Genomic DNA, 25,444 nt, shown 5'->3' on the forward strand with positions numbered 1-25,444 from the left:
CGTCCACCCTAAGCTTTGAAGTGTTTTCTTTCTAGCTTTACCTTGGCACGCTGGCCAAATAAGTCACAAGTTTACGAAGGTCTTCCTGCCTTATTCTGTCATGATTGCTGCGGGCTGGGAAGGTCAAGACCGGACCACCTCGTTTATCACGGCCACCTGTGGAAAATAAAGGATTGTTAGAAAATCAGACAGGAAGCACACATCAAAAAAACTACGTGCACTGAATTGATAAATATAAATTACAGCACATTTAAGAGTCTGCACACCCTTTGTAGCTTTTAGACTTGCCTAATTGAGGAAGACAAGCTTGCATTTGCTGGAGCTCCAAATGGGGGATATAAGAAAAAAAAAAAAAAAAGCCCACACAAAGAAAATTGCTACTAGCACTTCTTCTTTCACCTAATCCCATCAAATCTAATATATCTGCCACTCCAAGCAGGAGATGCTAATGAAATCCTACTGTGGGGGTAGTTTTAAGCTGGTCAACACCAAAAAGTGAAAGCATTTTTCACTGTTGCCAAGGGTGTTGCACTGTTCATTCCAAGATAGTTTACTATGTTCTGCGAGTTTGAAGTGATGTATCCCAGTAATGTTTATGCAGCCCAATGTTCCAATCTATCGGGTACTTCATTTGACTTAAAATTTTCATTAGAAGTTCATGTCTTCTAAGCTTTGCATTTAAAAAATGTTGCTGACAATCAGATTATTGGGGGGGGGGGGGGGGAGGTAAGTTTCCTGTAGCTTTCCTGTCTTAAAAATAATTTATTTTAAACTGTCAGTGTCTGGCCCTTTATCTTTCACAACAGTTTTCTAAAGGATTAGCCATAAAGGAATAACTCTACCCTGAACGATACAACCACAAATACAGGGGCAAATATAATCTATTCTGCAGCACCTTATTTTATTCTCTCCTATAAATAAAGTTTAAGAAGAGTGAAACTGAAATCTAGTACCTCATTCAATGTTTAGTTAATTCTTTACATATTATCTCAGGATTTCTTCCAGGAATTCTGTTGCTAGATACATGTCTGTGCTGTTATCTAGGGAAAAGTTACAGCTAAACTACAGCTCAAAAAGCTAGTACAGAACTGCAAGGACCTCGCAAACAAGCTGCAAAAATGCACATGAGTTTGCACTTCTCAATGGAAAGTATAATCCCTTTAACAGAAATATCACTTCTGAGAAAGGAAACCCATGTGCTTTCTGAGCTAATTTACTTGGCCAACAAGAAGAAAAAGCTACACAAGGACATGAACATCTCTGGCACTGATCCACACTGTGCTCTCTCATTAAGGACTTGGGACACCTGCAGCCTGTGCTACTGGCACATTGTTGTTACTATATATAAGTTTTCTTAAAATACAGATAATTTTTAATTGCTAAGGTCTGTCTAAAGAGTCTTCTACAGCACTGCTGCCTGTACAAGACAGAGTCTCTTACACAAACTTCATCTCTACAAACAGAGATGCCACTGGTACCCATGGTTTTCAGGGGATGCAATGCACCTGAAGGGTTGCATTGTACAAGTCTCCATTGGAGCCAGGTTGCATCTGATTTATCCAGGGATACAAATTGAGAGGCAAACAACAGATGTCATCTTTATTTTGAGCCCTCATGCAGACAGGGGTACATATGGAGAGCAAAAACTGTCCTGCCTAATCTCCACCCAAATCTCTGTGCTTTCTATTTGCCTTTGGCTTTGCACCATGAAGGTGAGGAGGAAGGTCCACCTTCAGTGGAATTCAGTGTCACCTTGGCAGATCCATGCCTCTGCCACATAGGATGAAAATCGGGGCATAATGTAAAAAACTATTCCATTTACAAGGAAATAAACTCATCTAAATGTTCAGATGTTTTTTATGAAAAAAGCTTCCTCATTTTAAGTACATTTTCCCTTTGTTGAGATTATCTCACACACCACATCAATGCCAAACCATTATATCATGCATGATATGTGTCCAACAGAAAAGCAAGCCAGCCTATAGAATGGCAAACCAATGCAAGTAACTAAAGCTGGAGGGAAATATTTTTTCAACACAAGAGGCTTTTCAAGGTTTTGAAACCTTTCCCATCATATCTAGATGTAACCAAGGTTTTCAAAAGCTTCCACATATTTGTTGAAGCAGAGACCTCAACTTGAACTGCATCCCAGAAGAACACACTACCTGCAACTCATTCAGGTTCCCTCTCCTTCATTCACAAGAATCTAAATATTTGTACAAGGTGGAAAAGCACTAAGATTTGAGATCAGAAGACATCCAAGACCACATTTATAATCCTCTCTGAGGATATGAAACACCTGGAAAGGGCCATGAGCTTCCCACAGCCCAGCAGCACTAATCACTCTGATGCTGCCCATTCACCTTGGCTTTGTAAACCAAAAATTGTGTTTCTGGTCAGGGACTCCTTTAACACCTACCATTCCACCAAAGTGAGCTCTACAAAATAAATAAATAGAAACCTGTGCAAATTCTGGTAGGATAAAAATATTAAGTCAGAAAATTCTTGATCCTTTCAGTTACAGCAACCCAAAGATTTCAGCTACAGAAAAGAAGATAGGATCCAGAACATTCCTGTCCTGTCTTTGCTTCAGGATAAAAACTATCCCTCAACAGTTCATCTAAACTGTCCTCAGGGAAGCAGGATAAATAAGGCTCAGGCACAGGATCAGAAGTTACCAGGACAGACCAGAGAAAATGGGTTAATTCTCATTGGAGGAGGAAGGTTGCATGATGACCCAGTTGGATATTTCTGGGTGATGGAAGGATAAATAAGCACCCAGACTGATTCCTTCTAGTCCTACAGCACACAGAAACAAGGAGACTTGGGTAAAATATCAAGACATGCAAAGTTTAGAAACAAATGTTTCTCATTTGTGATAAAAGTGCAGCCCTAGGCTTTGAGCAATAGAGTGAAGTTATTACAAATACGTCGTACATATTAGAATCCTTCAATTGCTTCCTTCAAGTCCATGCAATCCTAGTTACTGAGAAATCACTAATTTTTATGAATGCCTACATAATTTACAATTTTACCAAGAGACCGTATAAAGACCGTATGAAGAAACATCAGATTTCTTCTAGAACAAACTATTAAACACTAATTAAACACTGTGTGCTTAACTCACTGTCAGGCTTGCAGAGTTCAGTAACTGTGGTTTACTCTCTTAAATACTGATAATATGCAGAGTTTTTGTTACATTTTGTTACTCAAAATCTGTGCTTTTCTAGGAAGACTGAAGGGGATATTGCCACCATTGAATATGCCTACATAAGGATGCTCATCTCCTCTAAAGGAGCTTGCTGAGAAGTAGCAACACACAATAAAAGAGAAGAAAACCTTCTGGCATTGGCTGTGCAGGGAATCTGTCTATACCATTCCTTTTCTTTATTATTATCTTTTTAATGAAGGGAATATTAAAGTACTAAGAGGGGAAGAAGTTCAGCCCAGATGCCACAGTGAGTCACTTGAAGAACCAGGAAAAGAAATGAGGTTTTCTGACTCGATCCACTGTGTTGGAGCTTCACAGTGCTTGAGACTCTGCTTGTTACCAATCCACTGAAGGAGACAAATCCTGCCCCAAGTCAGCCACGATCTCTGCACCAATTGCTCATGCACAGTCTTCAGAGAGCTACTCAGCACATTGTTTTAAAAGACAATAAAAACTAGAAGGAAGCCAGGAGTCTCAATTGCTCTAATCAATAAGTCCCATCTCCTGCCTCCCCCTGGACTCGAAAAACTGTGATGAAATAATCAAACATGTCATTAGGTTTGCTAATTACAGTTATTAAATGCTAAAACAAACAGCTGATAATTTCTTACTGTTTTTCAAGTTGTTTTTTCATGAGCTTTGCTCTGATTTAGAGAGGCAAACAGATGGTCTGGTTATTAGTGCTCTGGAAAAAAGAGTTAGAAAAACACACGCTCTTCAGGGCACAGAGTACACTGAGAACAAATATTTAGCCATGTATGCCTTGCATTTCTCTTACAAAATCCTTTGCTGATGGCCTTTCCTGTCAGTGGCTTCCTTGCCAGTTCTTCCCATCTCCCTTTCTTCTATCCTATAAGAACCCACAGCTAAATTCAGGGTTTATTCCCAGAAGTAAGATCACTTAATTCTTCCTCCACAAATCATGCAGGGGACATTGCAGTGATGGCACAAGGCATTGTGATGCATTCCACATTAAAAGAAAACCTTAAAGAAAGCTCAGAAAACCTGCATGCAGGCAGGAAGCACAGTTAGCAGCCTTCTGATGACCACATTTCCAGTCAAGCCTGCAACCAAGGGGAAAGAGACTCCAGTGACAGGATCCCTGTTCTGGCAGCTGCCTGAACACCTCTTAGTGGTGGGCCCAAATAGTTCTGCCTACAGTGGCCCCAGCTGCCCACAGGTAAGCCAAGAAATTGGCCATCCCAAAGTGTTAGTGATGTGAACTCTGTGTACAGGCTTTACCAGTCTCAAAATCTCTGCGTCCTGAGGTACAATCATCCCTGTTAATACACAATAAACTGAAATTCCAGCTATGTTGAGGCCTGTTGAGGACAGGAAATTATTAGTTTCCGTTAATGCAGGCTGCTTGTATACAGCAGATAATGATTTTATCAAGCTCTGTTTTCAAGCTGCCTCTCTCCAGTTCTATCAGCCCTTCCACCATGATCCTTACCTGCTTGCAGAGACCCACTTTTAAGGGATTCAAATCCTCTGCTTCCTTTTACACTCTCTTCACAAGCATGAATTCACAAGTATTAGCCAGACACACAGGCAAATGTCCACACATGTAAAGGTTCCCAGGAACCTTTTCTAACATCCTGCAGCACAGCAGCAACGGAAGCAGGAGTAGCACACGGTGTCTCTGGCCCCTGTTCAGATGTCTATTGCAGTTCAAGTGAATGCACCACTTCATCTGACCCTGCAGATCATAAGCTGATCAATCTTGATGCTGTAGACTCTACTGAGACCATAAGTGAGTTTCCAGAGGAGCTGAAATAATTCTCTTCAGGTATTTCAGTCCAAAATATGGTGAAAAAATGAATTATAATGAAGAGAGCCAGGAGACAGACGGAGCTCAGCTGATGTCAGGCACTTCAATACAGTGATAAACAATACACTCTGGATTTCTAAATCTAATTGACAGACTTCCTAGGAAAGGAAAGTATCAAGGAATTGGTATCCAGAGTCTTAAAATAACATTCCTTTATCTGTCATAGCTAAGCTCTTTGAGAGTCTGCTTGCTACTGGGCTTACTGTGAGCAAATTTCTGTACTAAAAGTCCTGCAACTTCAAGACAGACTAATTTGTTGCAAGGGTCATACACAGGATTAGCTGGGTGACCACCCTCCAGTTCAGCTGGTTCCAATCAGGTAATTCTAGTGCAAGTGATGAAAATTTTAGCTCCCACAACAAGCCAATTAACACAGCTGCAGTGCAACCACCAGGGCCTGACCATCCACAGTGCTACTCTTTGCAGCATCTATGTCTCAGAGTCAATTCCCCAAATCAAATTCTAATGGCAAACACTCGTGACCTTACATTTAGGGTTAATAACTCCAAAAACAAGGGTAATTGATCCCACCAGAAGATCTCCCAGCAGAGCAAGTCAGAGGCTATAGATGGGATGTCCAGAGCAGCCACTGAGTGATCCCTTTTCCTATCAAGTAGACTTGTTCTGCAAACACCCAAAGCCACTGCACGGATTTGAAGAGGCAACCCGTTGTGTCTTGTAACTCATTTTCACTGCTTTATGCAAGTATTTTGGGGTACTTCTTTAATTTTAAATATATACTGGCCAATAAGCCACAGCACATGGCAATGCCAGTCACTGCTGATTATGGTACAGACTCCAAACCCACACCCCAGGGCTAGAAGCTGTACAGAATAAGGAGAAACAAAGAAAGGACAGATTCACCCTGATAACATACTCTTTCTCTTCCTCATTGGAGACAAGCATGGAGAAATAGTCAAGGAATGCCATGTTTTTCTAATAGCAGATTTCCCTTTTTTGAACTCTGTTGATTTCAAACGACACCAGGGAATGGTATAAAAAGGAAAATATTTTTCTGTAACAAAATATAGAAGTATTGTTGATATTTCATTTGAAATTTCCATTCCAGAGGAAAAGGAGAATGGAAATATTTATTTTAAATCAAGACTTTTTGTGTAAATACAAAATCTTTATGTCACCAAAAATTAGATATTTTGGTTAATGTTATTCGCAACCCAATACAAATTCTAGTGTCCACAAATCAGCATTTGTGGCCTCCTGAAACCAGGATGTGAACTCTTTCAGTTCCCAGAGGCACTGGGGGTCTCACTTCCACCCTTTCTCTGAAGAGTGAAGTGCATCTACTGAGAAAAAGAAAACCACATGTGGAGGTGCATGTTTTATCTCTGGCCCTAAGTGACCTGTGGTGTCCTTGAGAAAGTAAGGGTCTTCTCTGAGCTTTCCTCTTTCATTCATCCTGCTGGCATAAATTTGGTGGAACCTAATTGTAAAGGTGCCCTTTCTTTAGATCTATTTACATTAAAATTCCTTCCCTCAAACACCTTTCATGAAATCTCTGCTTTTCCTTAAGGCTCTCAGTCATGTTCAGATGTTGCTACATCCCAGAACACGAGGATCCACCAGAGATGTGGGGTTGGTGACAGTGGGCTACCAAAGGATGGAGATGGCTGAGCTGTTAGCGCATCCACTTCTCCCTGCTCTGTGCCCTTTTGGTGCCCAAAGCTTACAGGAAAACCTCCTGCTTTGCAGATACAAGCTGGGAGTTCTGCTTGTCACAGCTGCAGCAGCTCACCGGCTTATTACACCCTTCTGCTGCTGATTCCTCTGTGCTCAACCACGCTCTCAGAAACCTGGCCAGCCTCCTCCTTTGTACTCCTGCCTCAGCAGATGAGCAGACAGTACCTGGGTGACAGCAGGAGCCCACGCGCCACCGCTCTTCCGAGCCCTCCAGGGAGCGGAAATACCGGGAAGGATCCTGACAAACTCTTCTGGGTGGGATGTGGGGAAATGCTTTCAGCAAGACCCATGACATCAGTCAACTACCAAGCTTTTTATAAACTAAGTGCATGAAAATTTCCATGCATGGGAAGGTAACATGGTAACACATTCCCTTCCCCAAAAGTTCATATGCTTCATTTCGTACTGCCCTGATCAATAGAAAATCTACCATAAATATAATCAAGCAGCTGAACAACGCCCCAATTTACACCACTCTTCTAAAACAGCGTCTGTTTCCCAAGAAAGACTATAAGCCCAGTTTCCAAAATATTTCACCACCTCTCCCTGGAAAAAAAGCACCTAAAATAATCTACAACCTGTTTCATTTCTTCTCCTCAGCCCTCATCTCCCTCTCAGAATACAAAAATCAGTCTCTGGCTTGTACCTCATTCCCTAATGGTTCCCAAAGCCATTCCATTGCGGGAAGCAACACACTGAACCACCCAGGCAAAGCCAAGATTTTATTAGAGTTTAGGCAACAAGCAGGTGGCCAAAGCCTCCCCCCTGCCAGCCCCCTGCTTAATCTGCTTCCAGGAGGTCAGCAATGGAAGCAATCAGCCATGGCTGGGATGCACCTCACCCACAACTGCTCAGTCCATTGCTCTGCATAAGGAGCTATGGAATGGGATTTTCAGGTATTCTTTAGACACACATGTGAACTTTGTTCAGGTTCAGTCTAGCTCATAGATGAGATCACTGGAAGAAACCAAGAACCAGTTCCAGGAAAAAGTCCTGATATTATCCACCACCCCTCAACTTTCCTGTGGTGCAGGGATGCAGATGCAGAGCCCTGCGCCTGCTGCTCACTGCCGGCTCAGCTGAGGGGAAGTGCCAGGCACAGAGCCCCAGACAGCACTTAGGCTGGATGAATCCATGCCCACACAGTTAGATCTGTATGTCAACTCTGAAATTAAGTGCACTTGTGAGAGCCTGAGTGCTCCTCTGAGATGACACGGCTGTGCAGGCAGGTCCTGTTGTGCCTGCTCTGGAGCAGGCAGCAGCTGCTCTGCCTTGCCTGCCTGTTCTGCCCTTTTGCTTTGCAGGGTCCAGGTGTGGAGCATCCGCCACACTGGAACACAAAGCAAGGTGTAGCCCCTGCCTGAAGGGTCTTGTGTGTTCTCTGCAATTTTCCTGTTGAATCACAGACAAACAAGCTGGTGAGCCACAGCTGATGAGAAAAGCAATAAACTCTGTAACTGACATGTTCAGCTGAGAGTTTTTGTGTGTGCTGATAAATTCTGCTGGTGTAAGGAGAATCCCCTTGACAACTTTACTGTACTGTTACCATTAAAATTAACTGTAGTACTAAACTCCAAAGAAGATTCAATAAAACTCTCCTGTTCCTCAAGGTAGCATGATTAAAACACAATGTGCTCTCCATCTTTGCTAACTACAGAACTTTTTTTGTTGACCTTGGAAAATCCAGGTATTTGATTTTTCCTTTTTGTCAAAAATTTTCTTCTGTGCTCAAAGAATACTCTAGGAAATCATTCAATTTTAATTAAAAAGAACCTAGTCAACAGCTGAAATGTTAAAATAATTTCCTTAATCTGCTTTATTACAGCAGTCCAGGGGAACATTGGGCAGTATTTACACTGTGGGCTGGAAGGGGATGCTGGGGCTATTGCAATGAACACCAGCAAGTCAAACTGTTCTGCCTGCAAAGGGAACTGCTGCCCGTAGTCATTGCATTTGGAGACCATGAAGAGGAGGTGTAAATCCTAGGACCTCTAGCTGTGTCAGGAACGGCACATATTGAGCAGATCTAAGTCTGGAGGCTGGTGAGTCTATATGGAGCAAGCTGTACCCTGCCTGCAGCGGATCATGGTGTGAAAGCCTGGGGGATTGTGCTGGCACTGCTTGTTTTACACCCCCCTCCGCAAGGCAGGCTTGGCACAGGACAGTATCTAACGAGCTGATGATTTGATGTGAGACCCTCTGGCTCAGAGCTGAACACAGGCACCATCAGTGGAAGGGGCTACATAAACAATCCAGACAGGTTGTCATTAATAAATATTCCATGAATTACCAAATGATCCTGCAATCATTTCCATGTAAAGCAACAGCAGCAGCCAAGAACTAAATTGCAGTGCAGTCTCTGCATAAATTCCTCCTCTTCACTTCCCCAGAGCACCCGTTCAGCTTTTGTGTCTCAAACAAGTGTTCAGGTATGCTGTGGTTTTATTACTGTGCTCCCCTCTTCAGAGCAGTGAAAGCCAACCATGTAAAATATTTCAGGTCATTCAGAATGAGACTTCAGTGCAAGATAAAGTGCTCCTGCATGCGAGTACTGTTGGGATAGTCTTGGGTTTTCACAAAAGACTTCTGGTGTTTCAGAAGCTTCCCTCAAACTCCTGGATTTTCATGTAATTAATGAAAGTTTAGTCAGCATTTATAGATCCTCACATTTTTTTCCCCCAAGTCACAGTTGGATTGTGATCTGTGGGCCATTCAAATGTTAAAATATAGGAAGATATCTCACACCAGCTATCAGTAAAGGGGAAAGCTTTTATTGCCTGGACGACACCTCCATGGCTCAGCACAGTGATGAACCTCATCTTTATGGGACTAGGGGCTCAACTCCTGTGGAGAGAGCCAGGGAGGAAGAGTCCAGGCACCAAAGCCTCGCTGCAACCTCCTCCCTTCTGCAGTCAGCACTACTGGGGAGACAAAGGAAACAAAAAAAGCAAAGACTGCAAACAAGAGGAGCTGGCTATTCTTGATGGAGGTTTTCTCATTGAAAGCCTCAATGGTTTGTAATCATCAGAAACGCTGCCACTGGAAATACCCTGGGTTTATGCTGCCAATTTGAGTGACTTCATGCAAGATTCTGATTGCTTCAGACTCTCTTCCCCCTCTCACTGACAAGTTGTAATTCACACCAGAAGCAATATCATCCAAGCTATTCTCAAAGCCTCTTCCATATTGTCTAGTCCTCATCCACCCCCAGATCCTTGAGATTTGTCTTCTGAATGAAGGCTGTAAATCTTTGTACAGAATGGTAGGAGAAGTTCGAGCATCTGAGTTATTATGTAAATGCAGCATCAATGGTACTTTTAACTGCAAGCTGATTGGGACTGTAAATGGAACACCAGTGATTTATAGGCTTGAGTGCTTCCTACATAGAGGAATTGAATGCTATTCACTGACCTTGAACCAAAAGCAGGATCCCTGAATTGTCCTTCACGCTGAGACAACCCACATCTGAGCTGGAGCTAAGCAGCTGCTTTTCATCCTACCTGTGCTGCTCATTTACCCTTATCTCAGAATATGAGGAAAATTAATATGGACCAGTTTTCATTGCTCTGAGTATTACTGGATAGTCCTAGTCCACATACAGCCCTTTTCCTAGCAGAAGAGCTAATTTAGGTACTACCAAGTTCAAACATGAAACCAGTTCCTTGAGATTTTGCAGCATCATAAGGACCAGGATGTGGCAGACTGTGCTCACGACAGGCTGGAAGGATCAAAAAAAGATGTGCTCACCTGACACAAAAGCCACTTTCTCCTTCAGTATAGGAAGGACATCAGCAGCTTTTAAACCATCATTTCGAAAAGAACCTGCAAAACAGAAAAACAGGAAAGTCACATTAAAAGAGAGCACGTTCTTACTCCCAGCTTCACAGACATGCCATGCTTCTCAAAATCTGACTGGATTTTGAGAAGAGACTGGAGAAAGGCTATAAATTACAAAAAAGCACCAACAAATAGACCCAAATGGCTGCTGAACAAACAATATTAGCATCAATAGAGACATGTTTAAGGAATTAAATACAGAGAATCAGATCATTGCCCTCTCCTTCAGAAGTTCTGAAAGTCACAGCGTCCATCACAGTTGAGATGGCCACAATACACCAAGTAATCATCACACAATTTCAGAAGGCTTCAACCCATACCAAGTAACACCAGACCACTTCAGAAACCTTCAAGCATCTGCCCTTTTTGTTCTTTAGCCCAACCTTTTATACCCCTCATGTTCATGCATTGCACCCGTGTGCCCTCTGCTCCCTTTGGTGGTTGGTCAGTGCCCCTGGGCACTCCATGGCTCATTGCTGTCAGAGCTGCTCACCTGCTTTTCACAGCTGTACCCACTGGGGATGAGGCTGGGCCACAGCCCCACTCCCAGTTACCACAAACTGTGTACCCACAATTTCCCACCAAGTAACCAGATAAATCCCTGCTGCCTTTTTCACAATACTGTCACCTGGGAGATGCCCATCTTGCAGAGAAAGCCAGGGGCCTTCTTCCTTCACTGTTCTGAGCATAGCCAGGCAAAATTGCAAGGAACATTATAGCGTGTACACATCCATTTTGCATCAGCCCTTGAGACAAATTTGCACAGGGGCTGGCTTAAAAAGGGCTTTTCCCCTTTGCCCCTTTCTGCTGTGCACAGCACAGCTGGGATGCAATAGCTCGAGGTGGGTTCACACTCAGAGGGAGGACACACTCCTTACGAGTGGTTTGAAGCCCCAGCACATTCTCAGGGAATTCATGCTGTTTGATTACACAGGAAGCATATCTGCACAGGCCATTTGCTTTCCCTGAAGTGCCAAATTACTTCATGTATCCTAAATATTCACCCTAGAAATCACAGTCTTTTACTCTCTTGGGAACAGAACTGCCCACAGTTTCAGGCTCCAGCAGCATCTCTCTGCTCTGCAAAAGACCAGCAGTAAGGAATCATCCCAGAGCAAGCTAGACACTGCCAGTCCCAGAAAAGGTAGGTTTGAAGGACACCTCTGCAGTTCCCCTGAAAAATAACTCATCCATCATTGGGTAGTGAATAACAGTCACCATGACAAGTGATCTTCCATATGGCCTTAGATTTGTTCCAGCTCACCAAAGAATATAACACATTTGAAACCCTGTATTTTCACTTTCTGCCTTTCACAGGCAGGCAGTAACCACCATTCTTCTGAGATGGTGCCAGGGTAAGAAAGTCTCACTTTCTAGAAGAAGTTTTCTAGAAACAGGGCAACATTGCTGCAGCCATCACACCCTCCTTGCTGAACACAGCAGATGGTGCCTGACCGTTTGGGTCTAAAAGTGGGACTGGGGATAAAAGCTCCCCCTTTACATTGTCATCTCTTGCTGCCAACATGCAGCCTGAAAAGGCAAAGTCGTTCAATCCATGCAGACATTTGGAACAGACAGGATGAAGACCAAAACATCCATTTTCACCTGCAGCCGATCTACAGGTGTTAAGTATTAATATGGTTGAGTTACTGTTTTTTGCCAGTCACAGTCAGATTGTGCAACAAGGCTGTCTTGTACATGTAAATATGTCCCTTCCTGGTGACCAAAGGCTACAGCTACATCTCTGTGTCCCCACTTGCTCTCAGGTGTCACCTCTGTCACACTCAGCCCCAGGAGATGTGTAAGCTCACCAGCTAAGCCTTAAGCTAGTGAAAACTAGCACTCAAAGGAGTGAGGTAATTCAATGCAAGGCCAAGACCAACGTAACTGTAATTTGAACAGGCACTGCAGCATAGTCCCAGAGGATGCCTAAAGTGTGCATTGTGTCAATAAAGTGTTTTGGGACCATGGAAATGAGTCCTGATTGCTGAATTCTTTCTGTGTTCAAGTAAGCAGGACTTTGTGCACTCTGTGTTAACTTATTATTAACTTATCCTCTTAAAAAGAATAACCCCTCAGATCCCAAGCTATGGCTAGTTCTCACATCAAAGGTAGGAAATGCCCAGCCACATGAATAAATTGGAATTTAAGAAGCTTTACATATAAGCATCTCATCCAACCACGAAGCAAATGGGAACAGCCAATGTGCGAGACATATCACAAGGGTTTGAAGGCACTCAACTGGAGTACTGGGCCAAATTTATCCAGCTGCTGGATCTGCAAGTGTCAGTGCAAGTCGAGTGTTCCCCAGTATTTGTTAAATTTGTCAGGAAAATGGCAAAGTTAGGCACCCAACTGTGCCCAACTGTGGGCACCCAACTGTGCAGCAGACAGTATACAACTGAAATCTTTGTGAATATTGCTTAAAAAAGCCATGTAGAGCGCACCATAAGGACTTAGCAAGAACCCACTATACTGAGGGCTGAAGGCCAGTTTCAGACACTCTCCTGCAAGGAAGGACTAAATTTCACAGAGGAAATACGTGGAGACCAGGAGAAAAACATATGACTTTAAAAGATGGTCATCTCCTGAGCTGTAGCAGGGCAGGCTGCAGGCAAGGGGCTCTCTGGTAACAGCCCTGATGTCCTGTGCACAGGAGAGGCAAGGAAAGATTTGAGTGGGGACAGTGCTGCAACAGGTACTTTCCCCTTTCTCAGTATCACCCAGGACAGGTCAGACACACTCCTAAGGAAATGATGAATGAATTGAAAATCTGTGAGCCTGTCCTACAACCAGGGAATAAACAAAAAGTCCAAAGAGCTGCAAAACTTCCCTTGGGATGAAGAAGGAAACTCTGAAAGGTAGATCAGTGCCTAAAGCAATGTACAGGACTTAACCAAGTGGCACCTCGTGACCCACAGATGCAGCCACAGCCAGTGCTTCCAGAGGTTGCTCCAGTTCCTGACAAAATCCTTGCATTGGAGGCTACATCTCAGAGCATGATGTCAGGTTTCCAGCAAGAACTAGGGCAAGGTATGCATAAATGGGAAAACCAATGGCTCTAATAAAGACTCCAAAAGCAACAGCCAATCTGTCTCCAGGAGGGGCCAGCATAGCAATGATGCATTCCCCAGTTCATAAGTTATTATAAGCATATCCCTAATGATGCTCATTTTCATCCTCTTCCCCAGCTGTTTCTAATACATTTGTTTTGTTTGTTTGCGTGCTGGATCTAAGGCCATGTCTGCAGAGCACCATCTCATTTTGCTGCAGAGCCCTGTGCACACAAAGGCTTTGGAGCCTGCCCTACACCTCTCTGCTGCTCGTCTCAGACAGTCCTTCTGCAGCAGATGGACACAGACAGACAGAGGGATGAAGGAAGGACAGGCTGAGCCATCCTGCCATTGTCCTTGCATTGGTTTGCTGGTTCACCACCCTCATAAATGGGGCACTACACAACAGAGCCCCTCTTGCTTTCTACCTGCATGGTCTGCCAAGACACTCAAGCACTGCAATCACCTCTTTACCAAAAGAGAGGCACAGAGAGAATTGGTGCTGTGACCCAGTCACCCTGCAGCCCCTCACACCTTCATCATATCCTGGCTTAGTGTGCTGTCCACGGAGCAGGGACACTATGACTGCCCACAAACTTTTACTGCTCCAGAGACCATGAAAGCACACCATGCCAGCCTGAGCAGCTGACAGCATAACTTGTTCTTGGAAGCACTGAAGAATTAAGAGTGGATCCTCAGCATGGCTGATTCACATTTCAGGGCAGAGCAGCATCGCACGTGCGCAGAACATCTCCTAGCAGGGATTCCCTGGGTGGCAGAAGCAGCTCACAGTTTTAGATGAGATGCTGTAATGAGAAGCCAGATGGGTGAGCTGAGAAGCTTAAGGCATGCTTGCACAGTAAATGCAGCAATCTTGAATTGAGAAAATTTGTTTTTTCCTTGCACAAATGCTCCAGTTGTCCTGGAGAGCTCACTGCCGAAGGACATGGAGGTCAACAGCTCAAGGAACAGGTTGGAGATCAGCAAACAACAAACATCTCCAGAGAACCGTAAAGATTAATAAAATAAGCAAGAGTTTTGGAAAGAATGTAAACCTACAGACTTTGAAGTGAAAGCCAAGCTCTAACTCTTGGAGTGAAAAATAAATTATCCCCAGAGAGCCCTGTGAGTTTTAGCATTTCTTTCTCAAAGCAGAGTGCAGGGTCTCTGCTGGAGACACCGTCTTGGGCTAGATGGATCAATGGTCTGCTCCAGAGTGGCTTTTCCTAGAAAAGCTTCAGTTCTAATCTGAAAAATGCAGCTCTTGGCTTCAAATAAAGATCAGCTGCTGGAAATATGGAAATACTTTCTATACTTAAAAAAAGTATGCGTAGGCAAGAAGAAGGCCTCCTGTCAGAGCACTGCATGGGGCTTAATCACTTGGCTCCTGATGCCTTCAGCAAGAGTTGTTCATCCCAAGTCCCATGCAATGTTTCAGGAAAGGCAGCCCACATTCTCATAGTTCTCAGAACAGATTTGACTATTTAAAAACTTTGGCATAAAGTTTCTTTAACCAAACAAAACTGAACTCCTTGGGCTAAACCCATCCCTCGAGGAACTCCACTGGAGTCCAGGATGCAACAGTAGGATTAATCTGGTCCATATTTCTTCTTCCCCCAGCAAAGGCCTCTCTTGTATTTCTATACCCCCATCCCCACACCCCAGTTTTTGGGGCATTTATCTCCCAGGTTTATCATCACCTATTGCCTTCCTACCTTTTTATTTTTCCCCCCCTCCAAGTCTCAGTGGAATTTATTTGTCTTTGCAGTACTGTAGCGTCTTGACTTTCTACAAAACACAAATAGAAGGGATGTCTGATGTGAGCAGAGAGAGGCAGAACAAAGGAGACTTTAGTATTCCCATTGTAGCCTTTGCAAACTGAGACACAGAGAGATTGACTTGTCCAGTGTCAGACAGAAAGTTTGCGCAGAGCTGAACCCTCATTTCCCCAATGCCTTTCCCATACAAACATCCCTTTGTTTTCCAGCAGAATATAATCCTCCTTTTTCTTCTCTTTACACTTCTGGTTTCCTCCTCCTGCCCTTCTCTCTCCATTATTCTTTCCTTCTGCATTTGTGCCTCAAATATTTACTTTTTGTGTGTGCTAAACCCCCTTTAACCCCTTCCTCCCCTTCCTGCAGGCTATTGTCTGTCCCTGCAGGGCTGTGAGCCTTGTCAGTTTGATTTCTCTGCTTTTTCACAAGGCACACAGAGGGGCTTAGCCGAGGGCTGCTGGGGCCTTTGCCTCTGGGATTTTGCTGGCTGAGGCTCATTGGTTCAGAGGCAGAGAGGCCACAGCATGGCACAAGCATTTGGTTGAATAGAAGCAACATGTGCTCTGGACTAGTATTTTAGCACCATCTGGCAGAGATAAATGAGGCTGGACACTCTGCATCTGCCAATCGCTCCTCTGTGGACAACAGCCTGATCCCTGATGCAAAGAAAGAGCATTTTGGTGCCCTGAGCTCCCCAGGAGCCTGCAAGGCTCTCCTGCCATCCTTCCCCACTGCAGGCAGCAGAAAGCAGGCTTTGATTTCACAGAGGAAGGAAGGAAGGATTAAATTGAGTTGAATCTAAAGACAGCACCAGAGAGAAAAAACCATGCAATTAAGCTGTAAATATTATTACCAACTATTACTGAAGACTAACCCAGAACTATATACTTCTCCTTAATAACCAATAAAAGGTAATATAGGGTCTCACAGGAAGCATTTAGGACTGCAGACTGGAGTGTGGCAGGGACAGGGTGAAAGCCAAGTTGGTTAGCACCACAGCCCTGGGGCAAGGACAGTGGCTGTGCCCCTCCATGCTCCTATGTTTGCTTTCTCCAGCCACCAGATCCAGTGTGCAGATTGACACAGATCCATGCCATAGCTTCAAAAGTTGCAAGCACCTTGGACACCAAACAGATAGTCTGCATAAAAGATTAATCCCACTGCACCACATGCCATCCCAGCTGAGACCAAAGTCACATGCGTTACATTGCTGCATTTATTCTAAAATTAAAATATGAATGTTGGGTTTATATGTAATAGTTAGGCTCAGTCCAAGATTAATATTATTTTGTCTGTGTTTCTTCATACTGTCTTTCTTTTTATTAATTATACACCACTTCTGCTTTTTGAAATATCCTTCTGGTCACATCTATGGCGTGGCAGTACTAAAGGCTACTTCCCCTTCCAAGTTTTGCCTGTGTATGTCAGAAGTCTGGCTGTTTTTCTCCCCCTCTACACCAACAGGAGGGTCCCTCTGATTTCTCACTGCTCAAATCCCTGCACAGGGACAGCCCCTGCCAGCACAGCTCTTCCCTCCCTGCCTGTAAAACCAAGAGAGACAGGGCTGGGGTATGGGGAACCTTGCTAATTGCCAAGATTGTTATTCCTTCCACGGGGTACTTGGCAGCATTGAGCCTCCCAGCACAGCCTTTGAATGTCCACACATTTAAACAGTAGCCTCAGCTTGAAACCAAGCCAAAGAATAGGCAAGGCCTCAAGGAAGATAGAGAGGCTTGCAGCAAGCATGCAAATTCATTAGCCTGTGTGCACGTGTGGCCTCTAATAAGCTGTGTTCAGCATCTGAAGCCCAAAACATTCCACCCTGTGCATCCCACCTAAGCCATCAGCCAGGCTTTGCCTTTCATGTGCCACAAAACCATTCAAAGAATCACAAGGATACTGAATTTATGCACAATCTGCAGCGGGGACTCTGCTTCCACTTCATCCATGGGGGATTTTACTCATTTCATTTTAAACATACACTAATAGAGATGCCAAGAGAATGCAATGGCTGTGAGTCAATCTTTTGTACATTTTCTTTTCATTTTCATCAGGACTTTGGATTCAGGCTGAGATCTTTCACTTCTTACACTTAGAAAAATAATTAGAAATTATAGGTAGCCCTGTGGACAGCACATCTGACTGCTAGTCAAAAGACTTGGCTCTATTTGTGGTTCTGCTCCTAAATTGCTTTATGATCCTGAACAAGCTGTTTTAACTGTGCCAGATCTTGGTTTCCCTCTCTACAGAACGGAAATAATGACTGCCCACATTAGTAAAGCACAGTCAGGTTCACAGACCTCAAAAGCACCTTTCAAACATGAATAATTTTGTCTGAAAAAACCTCTTCGAGTTCTCTGAGGCAGGGAACTGCTGCAGTGCACTTTTATAGACAGGTAAAAATGAGGTATCCACAGTAGGAAAGACTTGCTCTGGTGATCACAGAAAGGCCTTTCTGGGAAGGAATGGCAGACATTAGGAGAACTGGAAAAATTAGATCATCGGACACAAAATCCTGTGTTTTATTTCTTAAGTATACAAGGGATAGATGTGCTTCCCTAGAGGGAAATAACTATATTCAGCACCTTGAGCTTTTAGTGGTTAAGTTTCTTGCCATCTACAGATTGCTCTGATCTACAGATTGCTCTGTACATCAGTGACCACCCAGATGCAACAGTCTTTTATGGTGTTAATAAACAGCTATGGGCCATTTGTAATCTGAAGTCACATTTTAAACACAGCCATGGTCTCTATCCAGGCCAAGTGTGCACGAATATTTTCTTTTCATTTCACTCCCCTCTCAATTACAACTGGGTTTCTTATGGAAACATTCCTCAGAATTTTATAATCCCATAAAAAGTTTAGAACTGCTGATGGATTCCTATGTGAAGGATGCAGGCCCTTTTTGAAGCTGTAGAGGCTGGGTACCCCAGGTCCCACCCTCTGTAGGCTAGAATAATATCCTTTAACTGGCACTGGTTTACTCAACAGGCTTTTCCCAAAAAGCTGCAAAAGGGCATCTGCCAGCACCTGTCACATAGCAGTGACGTGCTTAGGGTTTTCCACCCGTATCCCAGAAAGCCTCCTGCTCACATGCTGGAGGTCCCTAGCCATCAGCAACTTCTCCAGGACAAAAAAAATAAAATAAAATATCTAATTATGTACAACATTGAGGAGGCACTTTGCTGAAACGCCAGCCATACAAAGGAACCATATGCCAGTGCCCCAAGTGTGCTTTGCAAACATCTGCCTCTCAGGGGGATTTCATGCCAGACACTAAGAAAGCAACTTTAATTAGAGGCCAATTGAAATCCTGTCCCAAAGCCTGTGACTGCCCTAAAAAAGACAAAAACATCCTAAAAATACAAGGCAATTGCATTTCCCCCCCCCCCCCCCCCCCCCCCCCACCACCCCCGCCATTATTCCCGCCGCCGCCATTCCCGCTGCCGCCGCCATTCCCGCCCTCACTTGGTGACGCCGTAGTCGATGCCGATGGTGGCCAGGTACTTGGGCACGAACCAAATGGCCTCTGTCCCCCCCCCACATTTAAAAACACTCCACATTTTCTCTTTTTAATTTTTCTGACAGAGTTCAACATGCCCCATCCAAACAGACTGACAAAGTTCCCACTCCTTCAGAAAAATTCCTGTCCAGGAAGCATGGTTGTGTCAAATATGAATGTCAGAGTGGGTTTTAAATTAGTCATTTTTGACTGTGGTTCATTCAACATTCACAAACCAGCACCTCACAATTAATTAGGCTTACATTTCCCCTGCCTCACGTCACATCAAATCCCTTCTGACCGAATACATTTCTGCCTTTGCTCATCTCCTTTGGACCCTCTTTCTTTCTGTGAGGGCTTATGATTTCAGCTTGCAGCTATTGTGTCATCCTGGGAAGCTGATTTTAAAAAAAAAGGAATAAAAGAAAACCTAAATCTGCAATTCAAAGGGAAACATTCCCTTCCTGTGCATGAAATCCCTAGTTAGGGATAAAGCAAGATTCATGCCCTAAGCTCTTGACATGGGGCAGGCAAAAGTAGAAACTGTCCCTGCAAAGGGGTACAGGGAGAGTAGCCAAAGCCCTGGTGGGATCACAGAGGCTGCTCCCACCCCTGAGCAGGACACAGTTCATCCAAACAGGGCAGTTGCAGCTCTCTGGGTAATGCATCTCTGGACAAACCCAGCAAAACCAAGGCACCAAGAAGAGCAGCAGAAAGCACTCCAGCTGACATCAGGCAGAGCTCAGGGGCACATCAGCCAGCTCCATCCAGGGAAAGGCTCACGGGCTGCACTGTGATGCTGGGCTACGCCAAGACCTGCCTCCACAGCTCTTACCTGGGGAGCAGGACCTCCTGCCACACCCCACTCTTCTGTCTTTATTACAATTTCCCGGGGTCTGCTCCTCTGCAAACCAATCCACAGCCAAGGCCAGTCCACCAACAGGGCCTGTGCACAACCCACAGGCAGCTGGCTTCAGATTGCCCACAGCTCTCTGACCACGCACTGAACTGCGAAGCGGCAGCGGCAGCAGCTCCTCCGAGGCTCTGGCCAGGAAACACTCTGGGTGTAACAGCAATCCCTTTAACTCCCCCACCAGCATCCCACATCCAAACAAAACCAGGGCAAACATTTTACATACATCAGCGGGAGAGGGAAGGCAAGACACTCACAGGACTAAATAATTTATCTGCCTCTCTTATGGATGCTGACATTTTTGACACACATTAAACATTAATGAAAATCATTTTATGGATGGCTGAGTCATGCCAGTCAATGGATAATCTCCTGCCTCTCCACCTGCCCCTTTCACCCTCATCTGGCTCCTATCTCAGAATGCAGCCACTTGTAACTCTGCCCTCTGAAAGAGGCCAGGCTCCCCCAGATGCCAAAGAGCAGAGCAAAAGCACTGAGGGGGCTGAACAGACCCCAGTGAATGCCTGGATAAGAACCGAGCCCACGGAGCCCTAACCCTGCTGCAGTTAAATTCACAAACCTGCTGTTTTGTTAATTAGCTAACACGAGATGCTGTGAATCATTTTGGAAAGCAAATTACCTCCCTGATTTCCAAAAGCTTCCTAGCCGCATTTCTTTTTTTAACTTACTATTTTTTCCTTCTCTCAACGTATAAATGCCAATTAAATTACTGCCTGCCTCTGTTTAATCTAATGTTAGCCTACTCATATTTTCAGCTGCTCCCTGATGCCAGTATGGCCCCTTATGCCCAAATCTCTTTAGCATGCTAGTATAAATGTTTATAGCCCTAAGACTTAGTGCTGTAAGAACCTTGACATTTTTGTGCTAAAAACCTGTGATGTTATTGTAATGTTGAATTTAAAAGGATCACCAATAGGCTAAAAATGCAGCTTTCCTTTAGTTTGTTCCAGCTAAGGACATATATAAAGAGATGACTGGGATTAAGTCTCACGAGCTGTCTGGATCTCTTTCTGGACAAGCAGCTCTTAAATTTGCCGAAATGATGTAACTCACCAGAAGGCAGAGTTACAAAAATTCACTGGGCAGGTTTCAAACACAGAGGGTATGCATTCAATCTCATCTCATCTATAATGGAATCATAGAACCACGGAAGCTGGAAAAGACCTTTAAAATCATTAAGTCCAACTGTTAACCCAGCGCTCCCAAATGCACCAGTAAACCCATTGGACTGCAATTCTGGATACCAGAGTTACCAGGAAAATGTTCTCCATCCCAAACATACCTTTCTTTACGGAACAGGCTAAAAGATTAGCACCTAAATTCAGCAAATTGCCTTCTTTTCACTAAAGGGGAGCTCAGAGCTGCACAAATAACTGGCTACAGGTTAATGAGATCTGACTGATCTCCAGAGGCTACAAGCTGCTGCTCTATAGATCCTGGACAGCTGGAATCAGATGACCATCCAACTCCTCCCTGAAACACAGGGAAATAGTCTGGGGCCCCTTTCCAGCCCACTGCAAGGTGGCATTTTTTATTTCAATGGAGGTGACAGCAGTGCAATATATTGGCAATGATATTTTAATTTCACAGATTGAATTATAAAATCCTTTTCCCACACACATTTTCCCTTCTTCTGAATGGATTTTACTGGTTGGTGGTTTCACTGAGCAGCATGCTCTGCAAAAAACAGCAATTCCAGGTAGGAGGAAATTGTCACATTCAACGTGTCAGTAGCAGTCCACCAAGTTTATTAGATAGGCTTCTAAAGATAGGGAAATTATATTTTGATCTGAGATGACCTATTGCAGCCTTGCTACAGGTGGCTGTCAAGCCTCCCTTGGGTATAACATTGTGGAGCAGACCCCAATCTAAACCAAGCTGAGTCAACAAAAGGACATTTAATACCTTTAGTAAACAAGAGATGAGGAGAAAACACAGTTTCTCTCACAACTCCTACTGCAGGTGAGATTTCATTCCTTTGGCTGCAGCAGTTTTAATAACCAATTTTTATCTTTTTTCCCAGCCAGGAGTTCATCCTGCATAAACATCTCATGCCAGGCATCCCTGCTCTCCCACACAAACATGCAACTACACCTTCCTATATTTGGCTTCTAGCTTTGCTGATGGAAGAACAGACCATGTATGCATTTCCAAGCTACAACTCAGCCCAGGGTTTCCATGACCTTTTCCTGCAATCTCTAGCTCTGCTGCTGGAATGACTTGTTCATTATGTTAGTTGTTCAATAACTCTTAGGCACTTAGTACTGCTTTGAATAAACAAGTCACAGACAAAAGTCAATGAAACATTAGGAGTGATGACAAATCAGAAATAGAAAACTAACTGCACAAAGGAAAAGAAAGAAATGCAGTGATGTTTTTCTGCCTGCTTACAAAGAAAAGCAGAGTAAAAGATGGACTGGAGAGAACAGATTCATTATGCTTTGGCTTCATTACTATAATAATTAATTTATATTAGCAGGTGCACATTAAGAAGATTTGTTTCCACCCCTCTGCCACCACCAGCTGGTGCAACATGCGTGTGTCAGTCATGGGAAATAGTAGTTGTGCTGATGCCCTCACCATCTCTTACATCTGCATCCTGCAGCTTTGTCATGGGTCCAGTCAGCAGTGCTGGTAGAGATGCACAAACACGTCACAGAGAACAGTTTTACCCCAAAGTGCTTCAAGTCACCAGAGCCAGCTATGCTGGGACACAACCAGATGCATAACTGCATTTCCCATATTTCATGGGAGCTGACTGATGGCAGAGTACAGGTGTCATGGCCAGATATTTGATTCAGGACATTTATATTATCCTTTTATAAGCCTGATATTTATAAAACTGCACTGGAAAAGTAGCTATGACATTCGGAGCTTTTACTCCCGAGGAACATGGCATAAAAATGTTAATGAGTCCGCAGATCTCTGGTTTATATCTCACCCAGTGGATCCCACTGCATGATTTGGCCCAATATCAGAGTTCTCAGATATTACTTGGGACTGAGAGGTCCAGAAGATTATCCTTCTGATGTCTACTTGCATCTTGTGATCTGATGGAAATTCAGCCTGTGGAAATATGTCTATCCCCTCTCTCACTTTTCCTAGGAAGCCTATCAAATGTTGTGATATCCATTTATAGCAACTCCAGAAAGCTGAGATGCATGACACTGGCTACTAATGAAAGCTACAGGATAAAGCAATAATGACATCTTGGAAACAAAAAATGCATACTGAAATATTATAGAAAGAAAGTTATCAGGGAGGAGATGTACAAAATTCAATTTTCTGAGTGCTATACTGGCTTAAATGATACAAAAAATCTTTTCATGGCCATCAAATGAAGCTTTTTTGCAAATGTTTTGTGAACTCACACACACAGAAAAAAAACAAAGAGATAAATAAACAGTGTCATCTTCCCCTGCACTGAAGTGCTACAGTACTGAATACAGTGCCTGCTATAAGACTACTGACAATTAAGGATGTATAACCCTCAGCAGAATCTCTGTCTGCACGTATCTGATCTGCTCATTGCCATCATCCTCTGCCACACAGCACAACCATGCACTTCATGGAATAAATATCCATTGAAGCCAAAGTGGCAAGTCAGCTGAGCACATAAATTGCCCAGGTTCTACCCGGGGACAAGAACAATTATCTTTCCAAATCCACTTTAAAACCCTGACTAAAGAATACTTTCTGAAGAGGTCAAGCCCTGATGATAGCTAGTACTTTCAAATGAATATTTGTTATTGCCCAAATACAAAGAGCTGTTTTAATGCATCACGACAGCAGAATGCCTCTTCCAAGAGCGAGCTCACCAGCAATTCTGCAGATCATCACTTAAGTGTTCCGTAAGTCATACAACTTTCTAGCTTTGAAAGATTGCCCTTTGATGTCCAAAAGACAGATGTCAGCATAAAAAGATAGGGAGGGAAAAAAGTCCAAGCTCTGCACAACCAGCAGTAATCAAGAGAACAGCAGTGAGCTTGTCTGTGGAGACCAAGCAAGCAATAGCAGCTGAGCTATCTCCTCACCCCTTTGCTTCCAAAAAGGTTTAGCAATAGCATAGGTACAAAAATGTCAAGTGAAGTGCCCTAAGTCACCAGTACCTGTCAGTGGCTCTGCAACCACTTAACAGCACCACTAACTCAGGAGCACCAACCACAGATAGTAATCCAGCAAAATAGCGCACTTGAAGCCATAACACAAGTCAGCCCCTTGGGTGTCAACTCTTTGGGGAACAGTGTGATGTAGCTTACACTACCACTGTCACTGCTGTTCCAGGGATAAACAGAAGGCTTCTGTCATCACTGTTTTCAATCCAGTCCTTTTCATAAGCATTGCCACTCAACTATAATGATTGTTTTGTTACGTGTGGTTCTACTTGGAAAACTGACTCCATAAAAACAGAATCGTGGAGTTCATGTTTATTGCATCTCAATGATTTCCAGATCAAATGCAGTCAGTTTACAAGTAAAAAAGATGTTTGGTTTGCTTGTCCAACTACCAGGTCTACAAATTCATGCTGGGATCTAGAAGTTAAGTTGTCATCTTTTTGGCTTGTACAATTGCAAGAGGAATGAAAAAGAAATCTGCTTGCCTGCTCCTGGAGCAGCTGTGTACTTCCAGCTTCAGCAGAGATAATAAGGAATAAAAATGAAGACAATATTTTCAAACCCACTTATCTAATTCTGCGCTTCAGGGCTCTAGAAAGGTAACCTGATTTTAAAAGCTACTCCAAGGGCAATTCAAAGTGACAAGACTTAAGTACCACTTAAAATTTTACTGCACATTTAGGTACATAAATAGTATGCACCTAACTTTAGACACCCATTTTTCAAAACTGTTCCCCTTAATTTAGTCAGCAAATTAATCAGATTTGCATGTGATTACACATAGATAGAAGATCATTTCTGTAGGAAGGTGTTATTTTTATATAGACACTTGTCGGAGAAGAATTGCATGTTATACTAAGATTTATGAGTCCGCAGGCTGAGTTGACATTAACTATTTGACAGTACTGCATTACAGACATGGCCAATTTGCTTATAGAGACCCATGTGCTCACATGTAACTTAACCATTGCTCAGCTGTCTGTCTGTAAACCCCAGTGTTTAGGGGTTAGTAGGTTTCCCTCACGGCAACTCTGACAGGTGGCAATCAGGTTTCTGAGCCCCATTATCCTGCACATGAAAGAAACAAGATGCTCTAGGGTCTGCGGAACAGATTAGGTTTCTACCATGTTGACAAACAGAGCCTCAAACTCATTGTCACATCTTCTGTGAGTTCCCTACAGCAAAAATTTTCAGCCATGCCTTGGCTTCTCCTCATTTCATCCCCCAGTATATTCAGCTCTTTCCTCTGGGCTCCTGTGCCAAATGGTTTTGGATGCTACCAGTCAAACACATATTATACCCAAAGGGCTGCTCTGTGGATCTCAGTGTGATGGTCATCTTAAGCCTTGCAAAAGGTTTGCAGAAGCATTAGTTTTGAGGCACTTGTAAACACAGATTCATGGAGGGTAAACTGAGGGAATGTTTGCTCTGTTACCCAGTTGACACAAAGCTTTCCTTCGTGTACAGGTGCACTAATGCTGACCACCC

At 43.6% G+C, this 25,444-nt stretch overlaps 1 protein-coding gene across 11 annotated transcripts in view; it reads right to left on the minus strand.

Moving 5' to 3' along the window:
• Positions 1–25,444, minus strand: part of KALRN (kalirin RhoGEF kinase) — a 472,671-nt gene that overhangs the window by 306,284 nt on the left and 140,943 nt on the right. For all 11 annotated transcript variants that reach the window (XM_041473008.1, XM_041473009.1, XM_041473012.1 and 8 more), the window contains exons 2-3: positions 10,488–10,562; positions 42–156 (exon numbers count right to left, since the gene is read on the minus strand). In XM_041473008.1, the coding sequence (XP_041328942.1) occupies positions 42–156; positions 10,488–10,562 (190 nt within the window). The remainder of the gene's footprint in view (positions 1–41; positions 157–10,487; positions 10,563–25,444) is intronic.

The sequence above is a fragment of the Pyrgilauda ruficollis genome, unplaced genomic scaffold, assembly GCF_017590135.1.
Source record: "Pyrgilauda ruficollis isolate IOZ18807 unplaced genomic scaffold, ASM1759013v1 scaffold3, whole genome shotgun sequence".
Lineage (NCBI taxonomy): Eukaryota > Metazoa > Chordata > Aves > Passeriformes > Passeridae > Pyrgilauda > Pyrgilauda ruficollis.